Source organism: Chanodichthys erythropterus, chromosome 4 (genome assembly GCF_024489055.1).
Source record: "Chanodichthys erythropterus isolate Z2021 chromosome 4, ASM2448905v1, whole genome shotgun sequence".
Classification (NCBI taxonomy): Eukaryota; Metazoa; Chordata; class Actinopteri; order Cypriniformes; family Xenocyprididae; genus Chanodichthys; species Chanodichthys erythropterus.
In genome coordinates this window covers 35496138-35512460 of record NC_090224.1, presented here as the reverse complement: position 1 = coordinate 35512460, position 16323 = coordinate 35496138, and the positions used below count along the sequence as shown (strand labels likewise).

The following is a 16323-nucleotide window of genomic DNA, read 5'->3' as shown; positions in this document are numbered from 1 at the left end:
ACACAGTTTGAAAGCTTAATATCAGAAGTAACCTGCTTTGTCTTGTTTGTCGACGTGTTGTCAGTATCCTCTTCGCTCCGCAATGTATTTTTCACTGTGTGTGGCGTGACAGAAGCATGGCTTGTGACCTCAAACATAAAACTAGCCCATTATTTGCTGAATGTACTGGGAAATGAGGTCTCATGAGGACAGTGGTGATGGCATAAAACATCTGCTCAAATGGAGCCCTTTCAAGCTCCAAAAGGTGACAAAATATGCTTTATTTTATTCTTCTGTAATTTTTATATTATCGAGACAGATAGAGATCCTTGCGTGTTAGATATAGATCTGGGTCGATAAAGACCCGAATATGTAAGAATGATTGGAGAAACAGTCATTTAAGGGTTAAAAGAAGTTTTTCAAACACGATACCTCAAAAAAAAAAAAAAAAAAAGATACCTCAACTGGCCATATCTGACTGCTAAATCTGTGTCTTGTTCATATGGACATCTGACAATAGCGTGCTCCCTTACTTTACTGAGAAAATAAGGTCAGGGAAAAACTTGTAGATGGAAAATCTCCATATAAGTGCCCTTTGTGCATTTATTTTTTCTACTTGTTATTTTGCAGTTTTTGTGAGCAAAGGTTTATTTATTATTTATTCAACATTATTATTATTTTTGACGCTTCAATTCCAGTATCTAAATATTCTTAAGAGTCACGTTCATTGTCATTTGAAAGTGTGTAGGCCTACTTGCATTATTATGCTGTTATATTATGATTTTATATTCAATGGCATAAAATGGTCTTAAAATGACAATAATATCGCATATCGCAATTATTTCTAGGGCAATATATCACACAACAAAAACTAGTTATCGTGACAGGCCTAGTTGACGCAGCCAAATATCTCTGACTAAACATTAAAGCTTCTTCAAGAGTCAATCAATGATTAATTATCTGACTGTTTGACTGTGTAAAAGAAGAAAAAACAAATGAACAAGAAAAAAAAAACAATCAAGGAAACACAGGAACTAGAACAATTGAGAGACGTGCACACACACCTCTGCTCGTCTCCGTCACTAATATCGTGAAGTAGGACGTAATATTTGAGCGTGTTAGGGATGAACCATTTGGGGTGGGTATATTCTCCACTGTGCTGAATTCGGTGCTGTTCTTGGGACAGCTTGAGAAACTGCTCTGTCGGCACCGCCTCATGGGATGACACTACCAACATACCTGCAGCCGAGTTCAGGAAATCTCACAGAACACAGATTGAAGGAAGAGCAAAACAGACTAAAAGAAAAAAGTTACACAACCAACAAAAAGAATAGAGTGGAGAGAAGGGAGAAGAGAGTAGGAGAATAGGAGAAGAGAGTGCTAAATACAAGAGTGAATACATATTCTTATCCGAAACCAATTCAATCAAAAATCTTGACAGGCTGGGTAAGCATATTAGAATGATGTGAAATGTAATAATGCCACGAGATCTTACGATATTAAAATGTGACGAGATTTCTTGTCAAGGTAAAAGCTGTCTCACGATATCGCCATGACAGAGCGTGAGGGTGAAATTAGCATAGATTATGCACACGCTACATTTACTTTACATGCCCACCGCACATCGCCTCCACTGTCATTTTGCTTTTTTTATAGAAATAAAAACCATTTAATTCAGTTTGCTTCAATTGTAAACGTCTGCTCATCCAGAGTCGCACACAGTGCAGCAGGAATCACAGTTCAGTGATCATGTGACGAGAGTAAAGCGAGATGACTGACAAGACCGTGGCGAAGGATTAGTTGCGCGACAGAGCCTAAGCATTTGATAAAGGTTTTATCTTATAGAAGGCGTGTTCAGCACATAAGCTGCGTCTCATTTCGAAGGCTGTGTCCTTTGGAGGTCACATTTGAAGGCTGCATACGTCATTGAGGTGGTCTCATGTAATTTAAGAAAGGTAACCGCAAAAGAGGGGAAGAAATTACAGTATTTTACACCTCAAGAGGAAAAATAGTCAATTTTATTATGGTTACTTTTCCTAAATAAGACATCCTTGATGATGTATGCAGCCTTCAAATGTGACCTCCAGAGGACGCAGCCTCTGAAATGAGACGCAGCTATAGAGTATGTGCGATCGTGAATTCGAAAGTGAGAGTAAAATGCAAGCTCCCTGATCCTTGACTGATATAATCAAAATTTCGATGCATCCCTTGGGGTAAACAAAGAGGAGAAATAAAAGTATAAAAAAAAGAGACAAACAAGATCGAGTTATTAGGAGAGGGGCACAGAAAGATGTTTTCCTGTGTTTTAAAGGATACAGGCCAGGTAGTGGTTAAGGAACTCGTGCTCTGATGCCGGCATGGACTGCAGGAAGTTCTCGCGGTAGGTCTCAAACCATGGTGTTGTGGCTGTAAGATAAACACACAAACACACACAAAGAAATATTGTCTTGTTTCAGATAGAAGATTAATACAGGCCACATGACCAGCCCTCCAGGCGGAAGAAGAGAAAAGCACATTATGAAAGGCAAGACGAATAGAAAAAAACCCCAAGAATTTTGATATTTGACAGAAGCTTAAAAGATCATATTTTAAGAGTCTTTAACAGCAAAATAACAGATCTAAAATAAAAGAATGTTAAAAAATATCCAACCTAATAATTTCATAATAATTGAATGTAAATTCAAACAAGCGGCATGTAAAATGCTCTCAAATATCCGGTAATTTTGAAGCATAAAAGCACTGTTACATTAGCTACATTTCAGATCAATTTTGTGGGCAACAAAAGGTCCATTGTCTGTCAATATAGTGTAATGATGAATGAAGCACAGCTCACAGAAGTCAAACCAAGCAGCTTTCTGTTGGTCAACCCAAAGCCACTGTGAAATCTGTGTGGGGATCTGTAGCTTTCGCCCTCACGTAAAATTCCCAATCGTGTGTATTCCTAATGAAACTTGATTTCGCCCACAAAAATTCACTAAACAATGGAAAATGTGACCATACCTTAAATCAGGATTACAGCATCTTAAATCTAACACCACTTTAAAACCCTTCATGATTTAATTAAGATTCAATTTAATTTTGCTTATAGAAAAGCAGGATGTTCAAAACAGGTCGTTATGAATGCACGCATCAGCATTCATGATCAATTTCCCCCTTTTAATCCATCAAGCAATGAGGGAAGTTGAGGATGAACTGATTTTTATGCTCCAGATTCATTAGGTCAGCTCCTTGACATTTGGTCTCAATCAATGGTCCTTTCTGAATCATTCATGACAATAATCATACGGCATGATATACTTCAATCCAGCTGCCTCGCAGTCAATTCTTTATCTGAAATTTTACAGAGAGGGTAGAGCTCAAATACCATTTCGATACTACAATACAACAAACCATATCTAACACATTATAATCAACAAAGCGCATGATTGCTCTGATGATTACAATGGCAACATTTCTTTTTTTTTTGTACTTTAAAAACAGAAGATTTTAACTTTTAATCAGTCCAAGGACCCCTTGAGCCCTGTTGCATACTGTGTAAAACAGTGCTGAATTATGGCCCAGATAATTACACATTTAGCTGAAGTTAAAGTTAATACTGAATTTTTGCATAATGAACAATTTATTTTGTTTTTAACAATAATTAGCAAATCACCTGCGAAGAAGACAATGTGTTAATGTAGTGGTAAAGGTTTATCATAATTCAAACATTATTAATTTAAAGTTATTAGCATAATTCATAATATTAATTTGGTATATTTCCTGCTGTCTGATTGGCGTCTCATGAACATAACATTAAACAAGTCTACAATAAAACCTTCCTACTCGTTCAAACAAACTACAAGGCATTTTTGAAAATGTGTTTTGCATTTTCTAAATCCAAAAGTTTAAATAATATTCCTTAAACTTTTTACTTGTCAGAGAGCATTAGTGTATTAATACACTGTTTAAAAAAAAAAAAAAAAAAAAAAAAAAAAAAATCTGTAATGTTTATAGAAACTATTATATATACAGTACAGTCCAAAAGTTTGGAACCACTAAGATTTTTAATGTTTTTAAAAGAAGTTTCGTCTGCTCACCAAGGCTACATTTATTTAATTAAAAATACAGTAAAAAACAGTAATATTGTGAAATATTATTACAATTTAAAATAACTGTGTACTATTTAAATATATTTGACAAAGTAATTTATTCCTGTGATGCAAAGGCGAATTTTCAGCATCGTTACTCCAGTCTTCAGTGTCACATGATCCTTCAGAAATCATTGTAATATGCTGATCTGCTGCTCAATAAACATTTATGATTATTATCAATGTTGAAAACAGTTGTGTACTTTTTTTTTTCAGGATTCCTTGATGAAAAGAAAGTTCAAAAGAACAGCATTTATCTGAAATACAAAGCTTCTGTAGCATTATACACTACCGTTCAAAAGTTTGGGGTCAGTAAGAATTTTTATTTTTATTTTTTTAAAAAGAAATTAAAGAAATGAATACTTTTATTCAGCAAGGATGCATTAAATCAATCAAAAGTGGCAGTAAAGACATTTCTAATGTTACAAAAGATTAGATTTCAGATAAACACTGTTCTTTTGAACTTTCTATTCATCAAAGAATCCTGAAAAAAAAAATATTGTACACAAATATTTTGTACAATTGTACACATTAAATGTTTCTTGAGCAGCAGATCAGCATATTAGAATGATTTCTGAAGGATCATGTGACACTGAAGACTGGAGTAATGATGCTGAAAATTCAGCTTTGCATCACAGGAATAAATTACTTTGTGAAATATATTCATATAGAAAACAGTTTTTTTAAATTGTAATAATATTTCACAATATTAATGTTTTTAGTGTATTTTTAATTAAATAAATGTAGCCTTGGTGAGCAGACGAAACTTCTTTTAAAAACATTAAAAATCTTAGTGGTTCCAAACTTTTGGACTGTACTGTATAAGCTAGAGTAAAAACCTGTTAACTGCAAGATACCTTGCCATATACGATGAAAATTAGCAAATGTTTTAACATAGCATAAAATTTATGTTTAAAAACAGTAAAAGGATTATATTTTATTTAAATAATTTATGTGCTCTTCTCATTTTACATTAGGGTGTTTTGCATTCCATTTTTTCTGTTCTTTAGTTAATGATTAATGCATTATTTTAGTGTTGAGTGTTTCCCAGATGGTGTTTTGTCTTTGTGACAAATAGATGCTGTGAATGTCTATTTAACCAGTATTGGCCAAGCCACTTAAAATGAATTCTGATTCATCATGTGGCTTTCCATCTTACCACCTGTTCGTATTATTACAGTGGTACATCAGGACATTTTAAGGTAAAAATCAGATTTTGGTAGTTCAGGTTGATTGGTTTATTAATATTATCTCACTTAATGAAATATACGTTGTTCAATATACAGGTATCAATATGCCATCCCGTAATACCTGAAAAATAGTCACAGTATTTTTACGGTGAATTTTCGGCATCCACGGCTTCCAGTATTTTACAGCAAATTCAACAGGATATTTCTTACAGTGTATAATAACACGAAACCAATATTTCACATTCAATCAAAATGATCAGTAAAAGTGCATGTAAAGTCAATCTCTACTTCACAGCAACAGGAACAGTGGATCTACAGAGACGCTAGACTAGAAAGAGAGACTGAATGGATAAAATGACTCATTGAACTGAAAACCTTACAAAACAAACTGAAAAGAAAATAACAACACTTAAATTTCAGTCGAAACAATCGTTAACTATTCTCTAAACTCTCAAATGGAACACTGATTGTTTATAATGAAGAAATCGCTAAACCATTTTAAGACAGTTTCGGCGCAATGAGTCATTTCCCTTGGATATATCTCAAACACACACAAGAAGCTATAGGACCACCACCAACATCCAGAGAAAGCGGAGGAAGCTGGATTGGAAGGAGGAAAGGAGATTAAGCGACAGTTCTGCTACGGAGCGAGCTGGGCCAGGAAATGATGTGGAGAAGGCGTCTGAGGAAAGCACTCCCAGCACGGGAAGGAAGGGAATACCTGTGAAGTACTTGGACGAGCTCAGCTGGGTGAGTGTTTCTTTCCAGTCAGAGTACCAAGGAACGCTCGCTTTGACCGTGCGGTCTGAGAGGAGAAGAAAGTCTGGTTAAAACTCACCGACAGGAACCACAAAAGTGTTACGCATCCAAAACCAAAACACAACCCATCCCAAACCCTGCAGATGCACCTGCGATGTGCACAGACTAGGGCTGCTCGATTTTGGCAAAAATCATAATCACGATTATTTTGGTCAATATTGATTATATTGGTCAATACTGCTGTATACATTAAATATAGACTAATCCTTATTAAAAACAGTTATTCATTCAAGAGCAATGAGTGACTTTATCTTTGTCTTTTGTTGTTTGATTAACATTAATGGCTGTCGCAGATTTATTAGGCTGCTGTCACTTTAAGAGCTGCACGGATCTAATATTCTGTTGCACATGCGCTTTCTTTCTCAACTGTTTACATTCACTTAAAAAAAATCACCGACTGTTTACACAAGGATACTTTCTAAAAATGGCATTTCAACATGTTTATGTGAGCGTTTAGGAGCATATCTGTAGCCCACATTTACTTTGCTTATGCACATTCTGCCCACTGATCTATATAAATGAATCATTTATATAGATCAGTGGTTCCTCCCCGCCTCGCAGCGTGCACAGAAAGCTGCCTAGGGAACAGTATCTTTCGTGGCTTAATGCGCTTTTAATAACACTATTATTAAACATCCCACAGTTTAGCAACAGTATTTTACAACACTCACTTATTCGGCTGATTTGGATGTTAAAGGATTAGTCCACTTTCAAATAAAATTCCTGATAATTTACTCACCCTCATGTCAACCAAGATGTTCATGTCTTTCTTTCTTCGTGTCTTTCTTTCTTCAGTCGAAAAGAAATGAAGGTTTTTGATGAAAACATTCCAGGATTATTCTCCTTATTGTGGACTTCAATGGACTCCAAACAGTTGAAGGTCAAAATTACAGTTTCAGTGCAGCTTCAAAGAGCTTTAAACGATACCAGACGAGGAATAAGGGTCTTATCTAGGGAAACGATCGGTCATATTCGGAAAAAAATTATATGCTTTATAAACACAAATGATCGCCGTGCAAGTGTTTTGCCATTCTGCCTTCTGTATTCTTCAAAAAGCTTACACTGTCCTACGCCTTCCCTATTCTACTTACGGAACAAACCACCAGTAGTTCCATTTTTTCCGTAAATGACCGATCGTTTTGCTAGATAAGACCCTTATTCTTCATCTGGTATCATTTAAAGCTCTTTGAAGCTGCACTGAAACTGTAATTTTGACCTTCAACTGTTTGGAGACCATTGAAGTCCACTATAAGGAGGATAATCCTGGAATGTTTTCATCAAAGAACTTCATTTCTTTTCGACTGAAGAAAGAAGGACATGGACATCTTGGATGACATGGGGGTGAGTAAATTATCAGGAAATATTATTATTTGAAAGTGAACTAATCCTTTAAGTTTGGCTTAGGAAGGAATGAAAGCGTACCGCTGTGAAGGAAAGAAAGGTGCGCTGGGCGGAATATGGCAGCAGGACAATAATCGTTTTATGTTGATTATTTTGTTTTCATAATCTTTGGAAGCAAAAATTGAAAGAAAAATCAATTACAATTAATCGCACAGCCCTAGCAAAGATAATATGTCAATTGCTCTGTGTCTCTGTATAAATGGTTTGTTCATTTTAAATACTAAGAGTTGAAACGATTTCTACTATCTTACCACAAGCTAAAATACATCATGAGAACAATTTCATAAGAGTGATGTCATTTTTTAAGTAATTTTTGCTGAACTATCCCAGTAACTTAAACTTCTACAAAGTGCTAAATCTAGCACTGTAGATGCAGTAAGCGAATGAGCATAGTTCTAAAATCCAATTTTCCTGATTAGCTTAGACATGTGCACGTTTTAGCGTCTCCCGCTGAGAGGAAAGGCAGTTGGATACATGTTAAAAGTCTTTGAAAAATCGAAATATCTTTGAAGTAAATGTTCAAAGATTACATAGAATGAATAAACCATATCATAATTTGCCTGTAAGACACACATAAAACAACTACTGGTACCAGCAGAAGCAGGAGTAGCAGGAAATGTAGCTGGATGTTTCTGTCCATCAGTCAGGGCGAGTAGAGCACATACACATCAATCCAATGCTTCAAAGTCAATATGAAACACTATTCACATCCCATTTTGCTTACATAGCATGACATTTGTGTTCCATGAGTGAAACAGAATGCTGTCTGAAAAATGTAGAGGGGGACTTGATTTATTGCATTGTGAAAAGCAACCAGAACCCCAAAAGAGAGTTTGCAGATTATGAATGGAATGATCATTATAATCCAGGAATCAGGCTTTATTTAATTCTGGAAACTGAAACGCTGGCCCGCCTGGCCTAGAGGAAGGAAAGTCGTTTCAGAGCTGGAGGAATTTATTTTTATTAACATTTGGAATAATATGCACTGATAAGTTGTGCAATATAGTGTTACTGTTAACTAAAACTATTACAATTGTTTTCCGTTAATTGAAATAAAACTGACAAAAAATTTTTTTTTTAATCAAATGAAAATTTGAACTGTTGGCTCATCTTAACTAAGATTAAAGGATTAGTTCACTTCAGAATTAATTTCTTGATAATTTCCTCACCCCCATGTCATCCAAGATGTTCATGTCTTTCTTTCTTCAGTTGAAAAGAAATGAAGGTTTTTGAGGAAAACAATCCAGGATTTTTCTCCATATAGTGGACTTCACTGGGGTTCAACGAGTTGAAGGTCCAAATGTCAGTTTCAGTGCAGCTTCAAAGAGCTTTAAACAATACCAGACGAGGAATAAGAGTCTTATCTAGAGAAACCATCATTTTCTAAAAAAAATAAAAATAAAAATGTATATACTTTTAACCACAAATGCTCATCTTGCACTGCTCTGCGATGCTCCACGCATTACGTAATCACGTTGGAAAGGTCACGAGTGACGAAGACGGAAGTACCACAGTAGGGCAAAAATCTCCATCTCATTTTCTCCTCCAACTTCAAAATAGTCTGACATCATTGTTTTACCTTTTTTTTTGTAAAGACCGTTTGACTTTGCGTATTTGCTTTGTAGACACTTGGTACTTTCGCCTACGTTACACGTGACCTTTCCAACATGATTACGTAATGCTGGGCGCATCTCAGAGCAGTGCAAGTCGAGCATTTGTGGTTAAAAAGTATAGAATTTTTTTTTTTTTTAAGAAAATGATGATCGTTTCTCTAGATTAGACTCTTATTCCTCGTCTGGGATCATGTAGAGCTCTTTGAAGCTGCACTGAAACTGACATTTGGACCTTCAACCCGTTGAACCCCAGTGAAGTCCACTATATGGAGAAAAATCCTGGAATGTTTTCCTCAAAAACCTTCATTGCTTTTCGACTGAAAAAAGACATAAACATGGGGTAAGTGAATTATAAGGAAATTTTAATTCTGAAGTGAACTAATGCTTTAAATTGAAGTACTAATATTACTAAAACTGCATTTAAAAAAAATCAAGTTAGAAATAACAAAAATGACACAAGCATAAAAAAATTACTAAAACCTTTTTTAACTGAACATATAAAAATAAAAGCTAACTCAAAATATGAATAAATATTACAATAGTATATAGAGAATACTATAATAAGACTGGATGCAATAAAGCCAGGAATATAAGTACACTTTTGATTTCATGTTGACTTTAGAGCATAGCTTTATGGGACTTTACTTTCGTAGCCAAACCAACCAGCTGTGAAATTCACATATGCAAATACACTAACACTGTATGTTTCATCTTGACTCTGGCCACGTACACACTGTTAAGTTTCAAGAGTAACAACCGGGAGTGAGTCCCCTAAACTACTGAAGTGTGTGTGTACAGAACATGACTCACTCCCAAAACTGCAATGATTGACACCGTGGTAACCATAGCAACGCTCTGGTGTCTCAAGTGTTAGGTATCCGTTACTCTGAATAGTACAGCGATAAAAGACTTACGTTCAGCGATATTAACTAAAGCACAGTCAATGAAGGCATCGTGTTTTTCTTATGCTTGTAAAGGCCGCTTCGCAGAGAGCGCTCTTGCATTGTTGCCATGTCCACTTATAAGTGTTTTTAGGCTTGGCTCATAAAGCAATTGAGTTTACAGAGTTATGAAAGTGCAACATTTTGGTCTTATTTTGGTTTATTGTGGGCTTGTTCACTGTTTTTCTAGCAAGATCTGGCAGCCTGAATGAGTCAAGGCTTGTACCGCTCTCCCTTTGATTTCTTGCACAGCACATAAAGAAGAGAGAAACACATCTGATGCACGTTAATTTTCATCATTTCGGTTCAGTACACACTGCATGGAATTTCTGTAAATGCGGCTGTCACTACCTGTATTTTTCGGGAGTTAATTTGGTTGTAGAATGTGGTTGTCACTCCTGTAAATTACTGAACTGTGTGTACAGGACAGGATTAAACACTAAAAGGTGAACTGACAACCGAATTTAGCTGCAGTGTGTATACGTGGCCTCTGTTGTCACACAGCCAGTAATGTGCATTCATCGACATTCATTCAGTTAAAAGGAGAATGCGGCTGGTGTAGTTTGGTGAGTTAGTGTCACGGGGCAGGGGTTTGTCAGGGCTTTAGGCCCACCCAGGTGATTGGTGTAGCTGAGGGACTATGTGGGGGAAAGGACCTACTGGCAGCCTATGATTTGAGAGGGAACCATACACATCACAATCGTTCAAAGGGTTAACAGCACAGCATAGCACAGCACAAGTGTGTGTGAGACCTGGCATACACACACTGGAGGAAAGCGTGTTTATGAGGGTCAGAGCTCTTACCAAGAATTCATCCATGAGAAGTGTTGGGGGGGTGGGTGAGAAATGAAAAACAAGATCAGAAACGATAAATCATAAACGTGTAATACAAACCAAACCCTTTAATTTCATGGACATTTACAACATCTGCTTCTCCCCCTTTTCCTCAAGAGCTCTGCTGCCCTCATCAGGTGCTGATATGAGAGGCTACTATGAAACAAGCCTCATTCAAAAAAAAAAAAAAAAGTTGATATTATAAAACTGCTCATAATATACATATTCCTTTCCTCAAATGTTTACATACTCCTGCAGATTTTTTTTATTTAGAGAACATTTTTCTGTGTAACACACTTTGAAAATGTATAAATGTCTGTAAAAACAATAAATCAGAATAAATTTTCAAAACGTGTTAGGAAAAAAACATGTTGAATGGACAAAAATAAAACAGTTTAGAATAAATTTATTTTTAAAGTTGTTTCACTGTAGTGTTCATGACTATTCAAAGAGTACAAAATTTGTATAAATACTATAAAATCAAAATTCATAACATTTTTGATAAGTCTAGCATTACTTTGTAAATTATCATCAGGACCATTATTTTTTTCTGCATTTTTAATCATGTTTTCCTAAGGGATGTGCGAGACTAGTCAATAAGCGATACTGCTACTGCTAGTCAACATTGGAAATACTGCTCGTTTGACAGTTAACTGTCAAATTATTGTCATGTTAATGCTACATTTATGAAAAAAAAAACAAAAAAAAAAACATTATTTTGAAGCTTGTATATGAAGCGAAAAACAATTTTACCTCAGACCTTGCATGCATTCATTTTCTCTGTTTTCGCTGTGTCTTTAAAGGGATAGTTCATCCACAGATGAAAATTATCCCATGATTTACTCACCCTCAAGCCATCCTAGATGTATATGACTATCTTCTTTCAGACGAACACAATCAGATATACAATACAGTGGTTCCAAACTTTTGGACTAAGATTTTTAATGTTTTTAAAAGAAGTTTCGTCTGCTCACCAAGGCTACATTTATTTAATTAAAAATACAGTAAAAACAGTAATATTGTGAAATATTATTACAATTTAAAAATAAAAGTTTTCTATTTGAATATATTTTAAAATGTATTCCTATGATCATAGCTGAATTTTCAGCATCGTTACTCCAGTCTTCAGTGTCACATGATCCTTCAGAAATCATTCTAATATGCTGATCTGCTGCTCAAGAAACATTTATGATTATTTTCAGTGTTGAAAACAGTTGTGTACTTTTTTTTTCAGGATTCCTTGATGAATAGAAAGTTCAAAAGAACAGCATTTATCTGAAATACAAAGCTTCTGTAGCATTATACACTACCGTTCAAAAGTTTGGGGTCAGTAAGAATTTTTATTTGTATTTTTTTGAAAAGAAATTAAAGAAATGAATACTTTTATTCAGCAAGGATGCATTAAATCAATCAAAAGTGGCAGTAAAGACATTTATAATGTTACAAAAGATTAGATTTCAGATAAACACTGTTCTTCTGAACTTTCTATTCATCAAATAATCCTGAAAAAAAAATATTGTACACAACTATTTTGTACAATTGTACACATTAAATGTTTCTTGAGCAGCAGATCAGCATATTAGAATGATTTCTGAAGAATCATGTGACACTGAAGACTGGAGTAATGATGCTGAAAATTCAGCTTTGATCACAGGAATAAATTACTTTGTGAAATATATTCAAATAGAAAACAGTTATTTTAAATTGTAATAATATATCACAATATTACTGTTTTTACTGTATTTTCAATTAAATAAATGTAGCCTTGGTGAGCAGAAGAGACTTCTTTTAAAAACATTAAAAATCTTAGTGGTTCCAAACTTTTGGACTGTACTGTATATAAACAAATATCCTGGCTCTTCCAAGCTTTATAATGGAAGTGAATGGTGACACTTTTTTTAAGCCCAAAAAAGTGCATCCATCCATCATAAAAGTAATCCACACGACTCCCCACACGAATGGGGTTAATAAAGGCCTTCTGAAGCGAAGCGATGCATTTTTGTAAGAAAAATATCCATATTTAAAACTTTATAAACTAAAATCACTAGCATCCGGCTGAAAAAAGAAAGTCATAAACAACTAGGATGGCTTGAGGGTGAGTAAATTATGGGATAATTATCATTATTGAGTGAACTATCCCTTTAAGTACGCCATTTTAAATGGATCACTGAAAAGAGACTATCTTCTGAGAGTTTCTTAGACTAGTTGGTTACAAAAATTCAGTTTAAACATTATGGTCAGTTTAAACAAATTAATTAATTAAATTCATGATTGTATCATTCTGAATGATACAAATAATGTATCATTTTAAACAAATTAGTTGTGGTGCACATCCCTAGTTTCCATAAAGAATGTGTATATCGTTATATATATTGTTATCAACCAAAACAAAGCATATTGTGATAAAAATTCTTGCTTATATTACCAAGATTCATTGGTAGCTACTGAATAATGTAACCAATAGCCACAAAGATTCTGCAAGGGCTATGTAAACTTATGAGCAGAGCTGTAAATATGTTGCAATAGGAAACAATCTGCCAGTTCCCGTTTCTGTTCACTTTAGGCCATTACACTTTCCTCCTTTAAAAACGTAGCAGTAACATTATCACATCCTCTACGGACTTCCCGGGCACGATGCTGCGAGCAGAAAACTCTTCACAAGCACTCACCGCTTATGTTGAGGTCGTAGTCTCCGGCCGTGATGACGTTGGCAGGCGACCCTTCAGGAGGTTGGCAGACAGAAACCGCCTGGCTGAGGAGCCTTTGCAGCTCTGGGGTCTGTGGAGGCCGCGTGTTGATCCCCGTCACGCTGATCCGGAGACCCTTCACCACAACCACCTGGTTGTTGGGATCACGCAGATGACCTAAAGTTCAGTAACGGGGGCAAAAAAGAGAGAGACATTGATTAATGTTTTGATTACTAATATTGCTGATATTTCTGTTAAGGTACAGCTCTGAAAAGGTAATATTCTATTTTGAATTGATATTTAATAAGATCAGTACTATGCAAATTTAATAAATTATGTGCTGTGGAAAAACTTTGGAGCGAGTACTAATGATTTATTATTTCTTTATTTTACAGTGCATTAAGGCTGCCAACTTAAAAATGTATCAAGGTTTAGGAATGGCACAACACAGCTGGGTTTCGACATCTGACCAGCTCTAGACCTCACCATATCACTCTTCATACACCCTTCCCTGTTCAAGTATGTTGCCACCCCTTGATGTTCACACCCTCTTCTGAACACTTTCCCATAATGCGCCCTTGTTTTCTCACTCCAGACTTCACGTGATAAGCAAAACGTGAAGAATAAAGATGAGACTTTGCTCCTCTGCTGCTGAGGCATTCCTGAATAAATCCAATCACATCACCGAGGGACAAACACACACATACAGAGAGCCCTGTGTTTATTTGGGTCAACCTAACTGTGTTAATATAATTTCTACGAATCCATAGCACACTGCAGCAAATGAATGTGGGAATTTGACAACAAATTAATCAGAGCGGTGTTGACTGACTGTGGCCCTGTTTCCACCTGGTATTAAGATGTGTTTTGGTCGATCTGATCATTAGTGGACGACACTAAATCCAGATGTAAACGGGGTTTTGAGCTCAACCACTTTCGACCGCTTCTAGAGGTAGTCAAAAACGCATTAGACCGGATTTCTTTCGCAGTGTAACCACTCATGTGGTCGAAAGCCAATAAAGACTGCCTACTCTCCATCTTCTGACCTAACTCGGAAACATTATAGGAAGCGCGCTAGCCAGACAGGATTTAAACTTTGTCACCTGAAGACCGAAGTTTGGTTTGAAGATGAAAAATGTACCAAGCACAATGTTCTCTCACCATTCCTGATTTCTAACACACACTCAACAGCGTTCGACCAGTCTTGCGGCTGTCAGAGCAGAAATGAAAGCTGCTGCTCTCCGTGTCTTTCCATCGCCTCCAGTTGCATTCATATGTAATTTGTGCAAACTTGTTTTGTTCATTAGATCAAAAGATCTGAAGCCCATACATTTACCCACGCATAGACCATCCCTTCGAAGAAATTAGGACAGAAGTGGTTGAAAGTGGACAAAAGAGATGGATTAAAACACCAGGTGTAAACGAGTATGTGTGTCCCTCGTACTACTTGTGATCCAATTGACCAAAACGCATCTTAATACCAGGTGGAAAAAGGGCCTATAAGCTACAAAAAAATATGTGTCATAATTTTTCCACAATATCATGTATCCTGAATGGCCGATATTCTCTGAATGCAATGTCATAGGGATTTAAAAGCTGTTCAAAGAACTGAAACTGAAAACGAACAAGATAAGAAAGTGCACAAAATCCCTTTCAATTGTTCCAGAGTAAAACATTATTTTTAAATGCTGGTAACCAGCTAATAATGTTATTTTGTGCCAATAATTTTTCATAAAATCAAAGAATTGTTGCTGTAAATTTTCAGAATTGCACCCCTTCTGGTCTGCGAATCCTTTCATCATGTGTTCAGTGCCAACTGAGGACACTGGACAGATTTTGTAGCAAAAGGGTGTTTCAGTTTATTTTTTCCTAACCAGGGTAACATTTGGAAAGAAGGCCAAAGAACACAAAAATATCTTTTCTGCACATTTTGTTTCTAATCACTGGTCTAACAGGAATAGTTCTCGTGGTAAGAGCGACTTACAATTTTTAATGAACTGTTTAAAATGACACCTGTTATCAAATGTACACTATCTTTCAATTTTTTTAAAGAAAAATAAACAAAAAAGATCAAAAGTGACAGTAAAGACATGTATATTGTTACAAACAATTTATATTTCAAACAAATACTATTTTGAACTTTCTATTCATTAATGTATCCTGGAAAGAAAAAGTATCACCATTTCCAGAAAATTATTAAGCAGCACAACTGTTTTCGACATTGATCATAAGAAGAAATGTTTCTAGTGCAGCAAATCAACATCATATAATGATTTCTGAAAGATCATGTGACACTGAAGACTGGACTAATGATGCTGAAAATTAAGTCTAAGGTGTCCCCTGAATGTGTCTGTGAAGTTTCAGCTCAAAATACCCCATAGATTTTTTTTAATTCATTTTTTTAATTGCCTATTTTGGGGCATAATTAGAAATGCGCCGATTCAGGTTGCGGTCCCTTTAAATCGCGCGTTCTCCGCCCACGGAGCTCGCACTTGCCTTAAACAGTGCATAAACAAAGTTTACACAGCTAATATAACCCTCAAAATGGATCTTTACAAAGTGTTTGTCACACATACTGCATGCATGTGTCGGATTATGTGAGTATTGTATACTGTTATATTGTTTACATTTGATTCTGAATGAGTTTGAGGCTGTGCTCCGTGGCTAACGAGAGATTTATAAAGAATGAAGTTGTGTTTATGAATTATACAGACTGCAAGTGTTTAAAAATG

The 16323-nt window shown here is 35.6% G+C and overlaps 1 protein-coding gene across 4 annotated transcripts in view; it reads right to left on the bottom strand.

Moving 5' to 3' along the window:
* The window catches only part of trappc8 (trafficking protein particle complex subunit 8), a 77922-nt gene that overhangs the window by 57506 nt on the left and 4093 nt on the right, over positions 1-16323 (bottom strand). For 2 of the 4 annotated variants that reach the window (XM_067384838.1, XM_067384837.1), the window contains exons 2-5: positions 13574-13768; positions 6018-6101; positions 2296-2385; positions 1044-1218 (exon numbers count right to left, since the gene is read on the bottom strand). In XM_067384838.1, the coding sequence (XP_067240939.1) occupies positions 1044-1218; positions 2296-2385; positions 6018-6101; positions 13574-13768 (544 nt within the window). Of the gene's footprint in view, positions 1-1043; positions 1219-2295; positions 2386-6017; positions 6102-10874; positions 11771-13573; positions 13769-16323 lie in introns of those variants that run through there. The other 2 variants (XM_067384839.1, XM_067384840.1) reach the window with 2 other exon arrangements.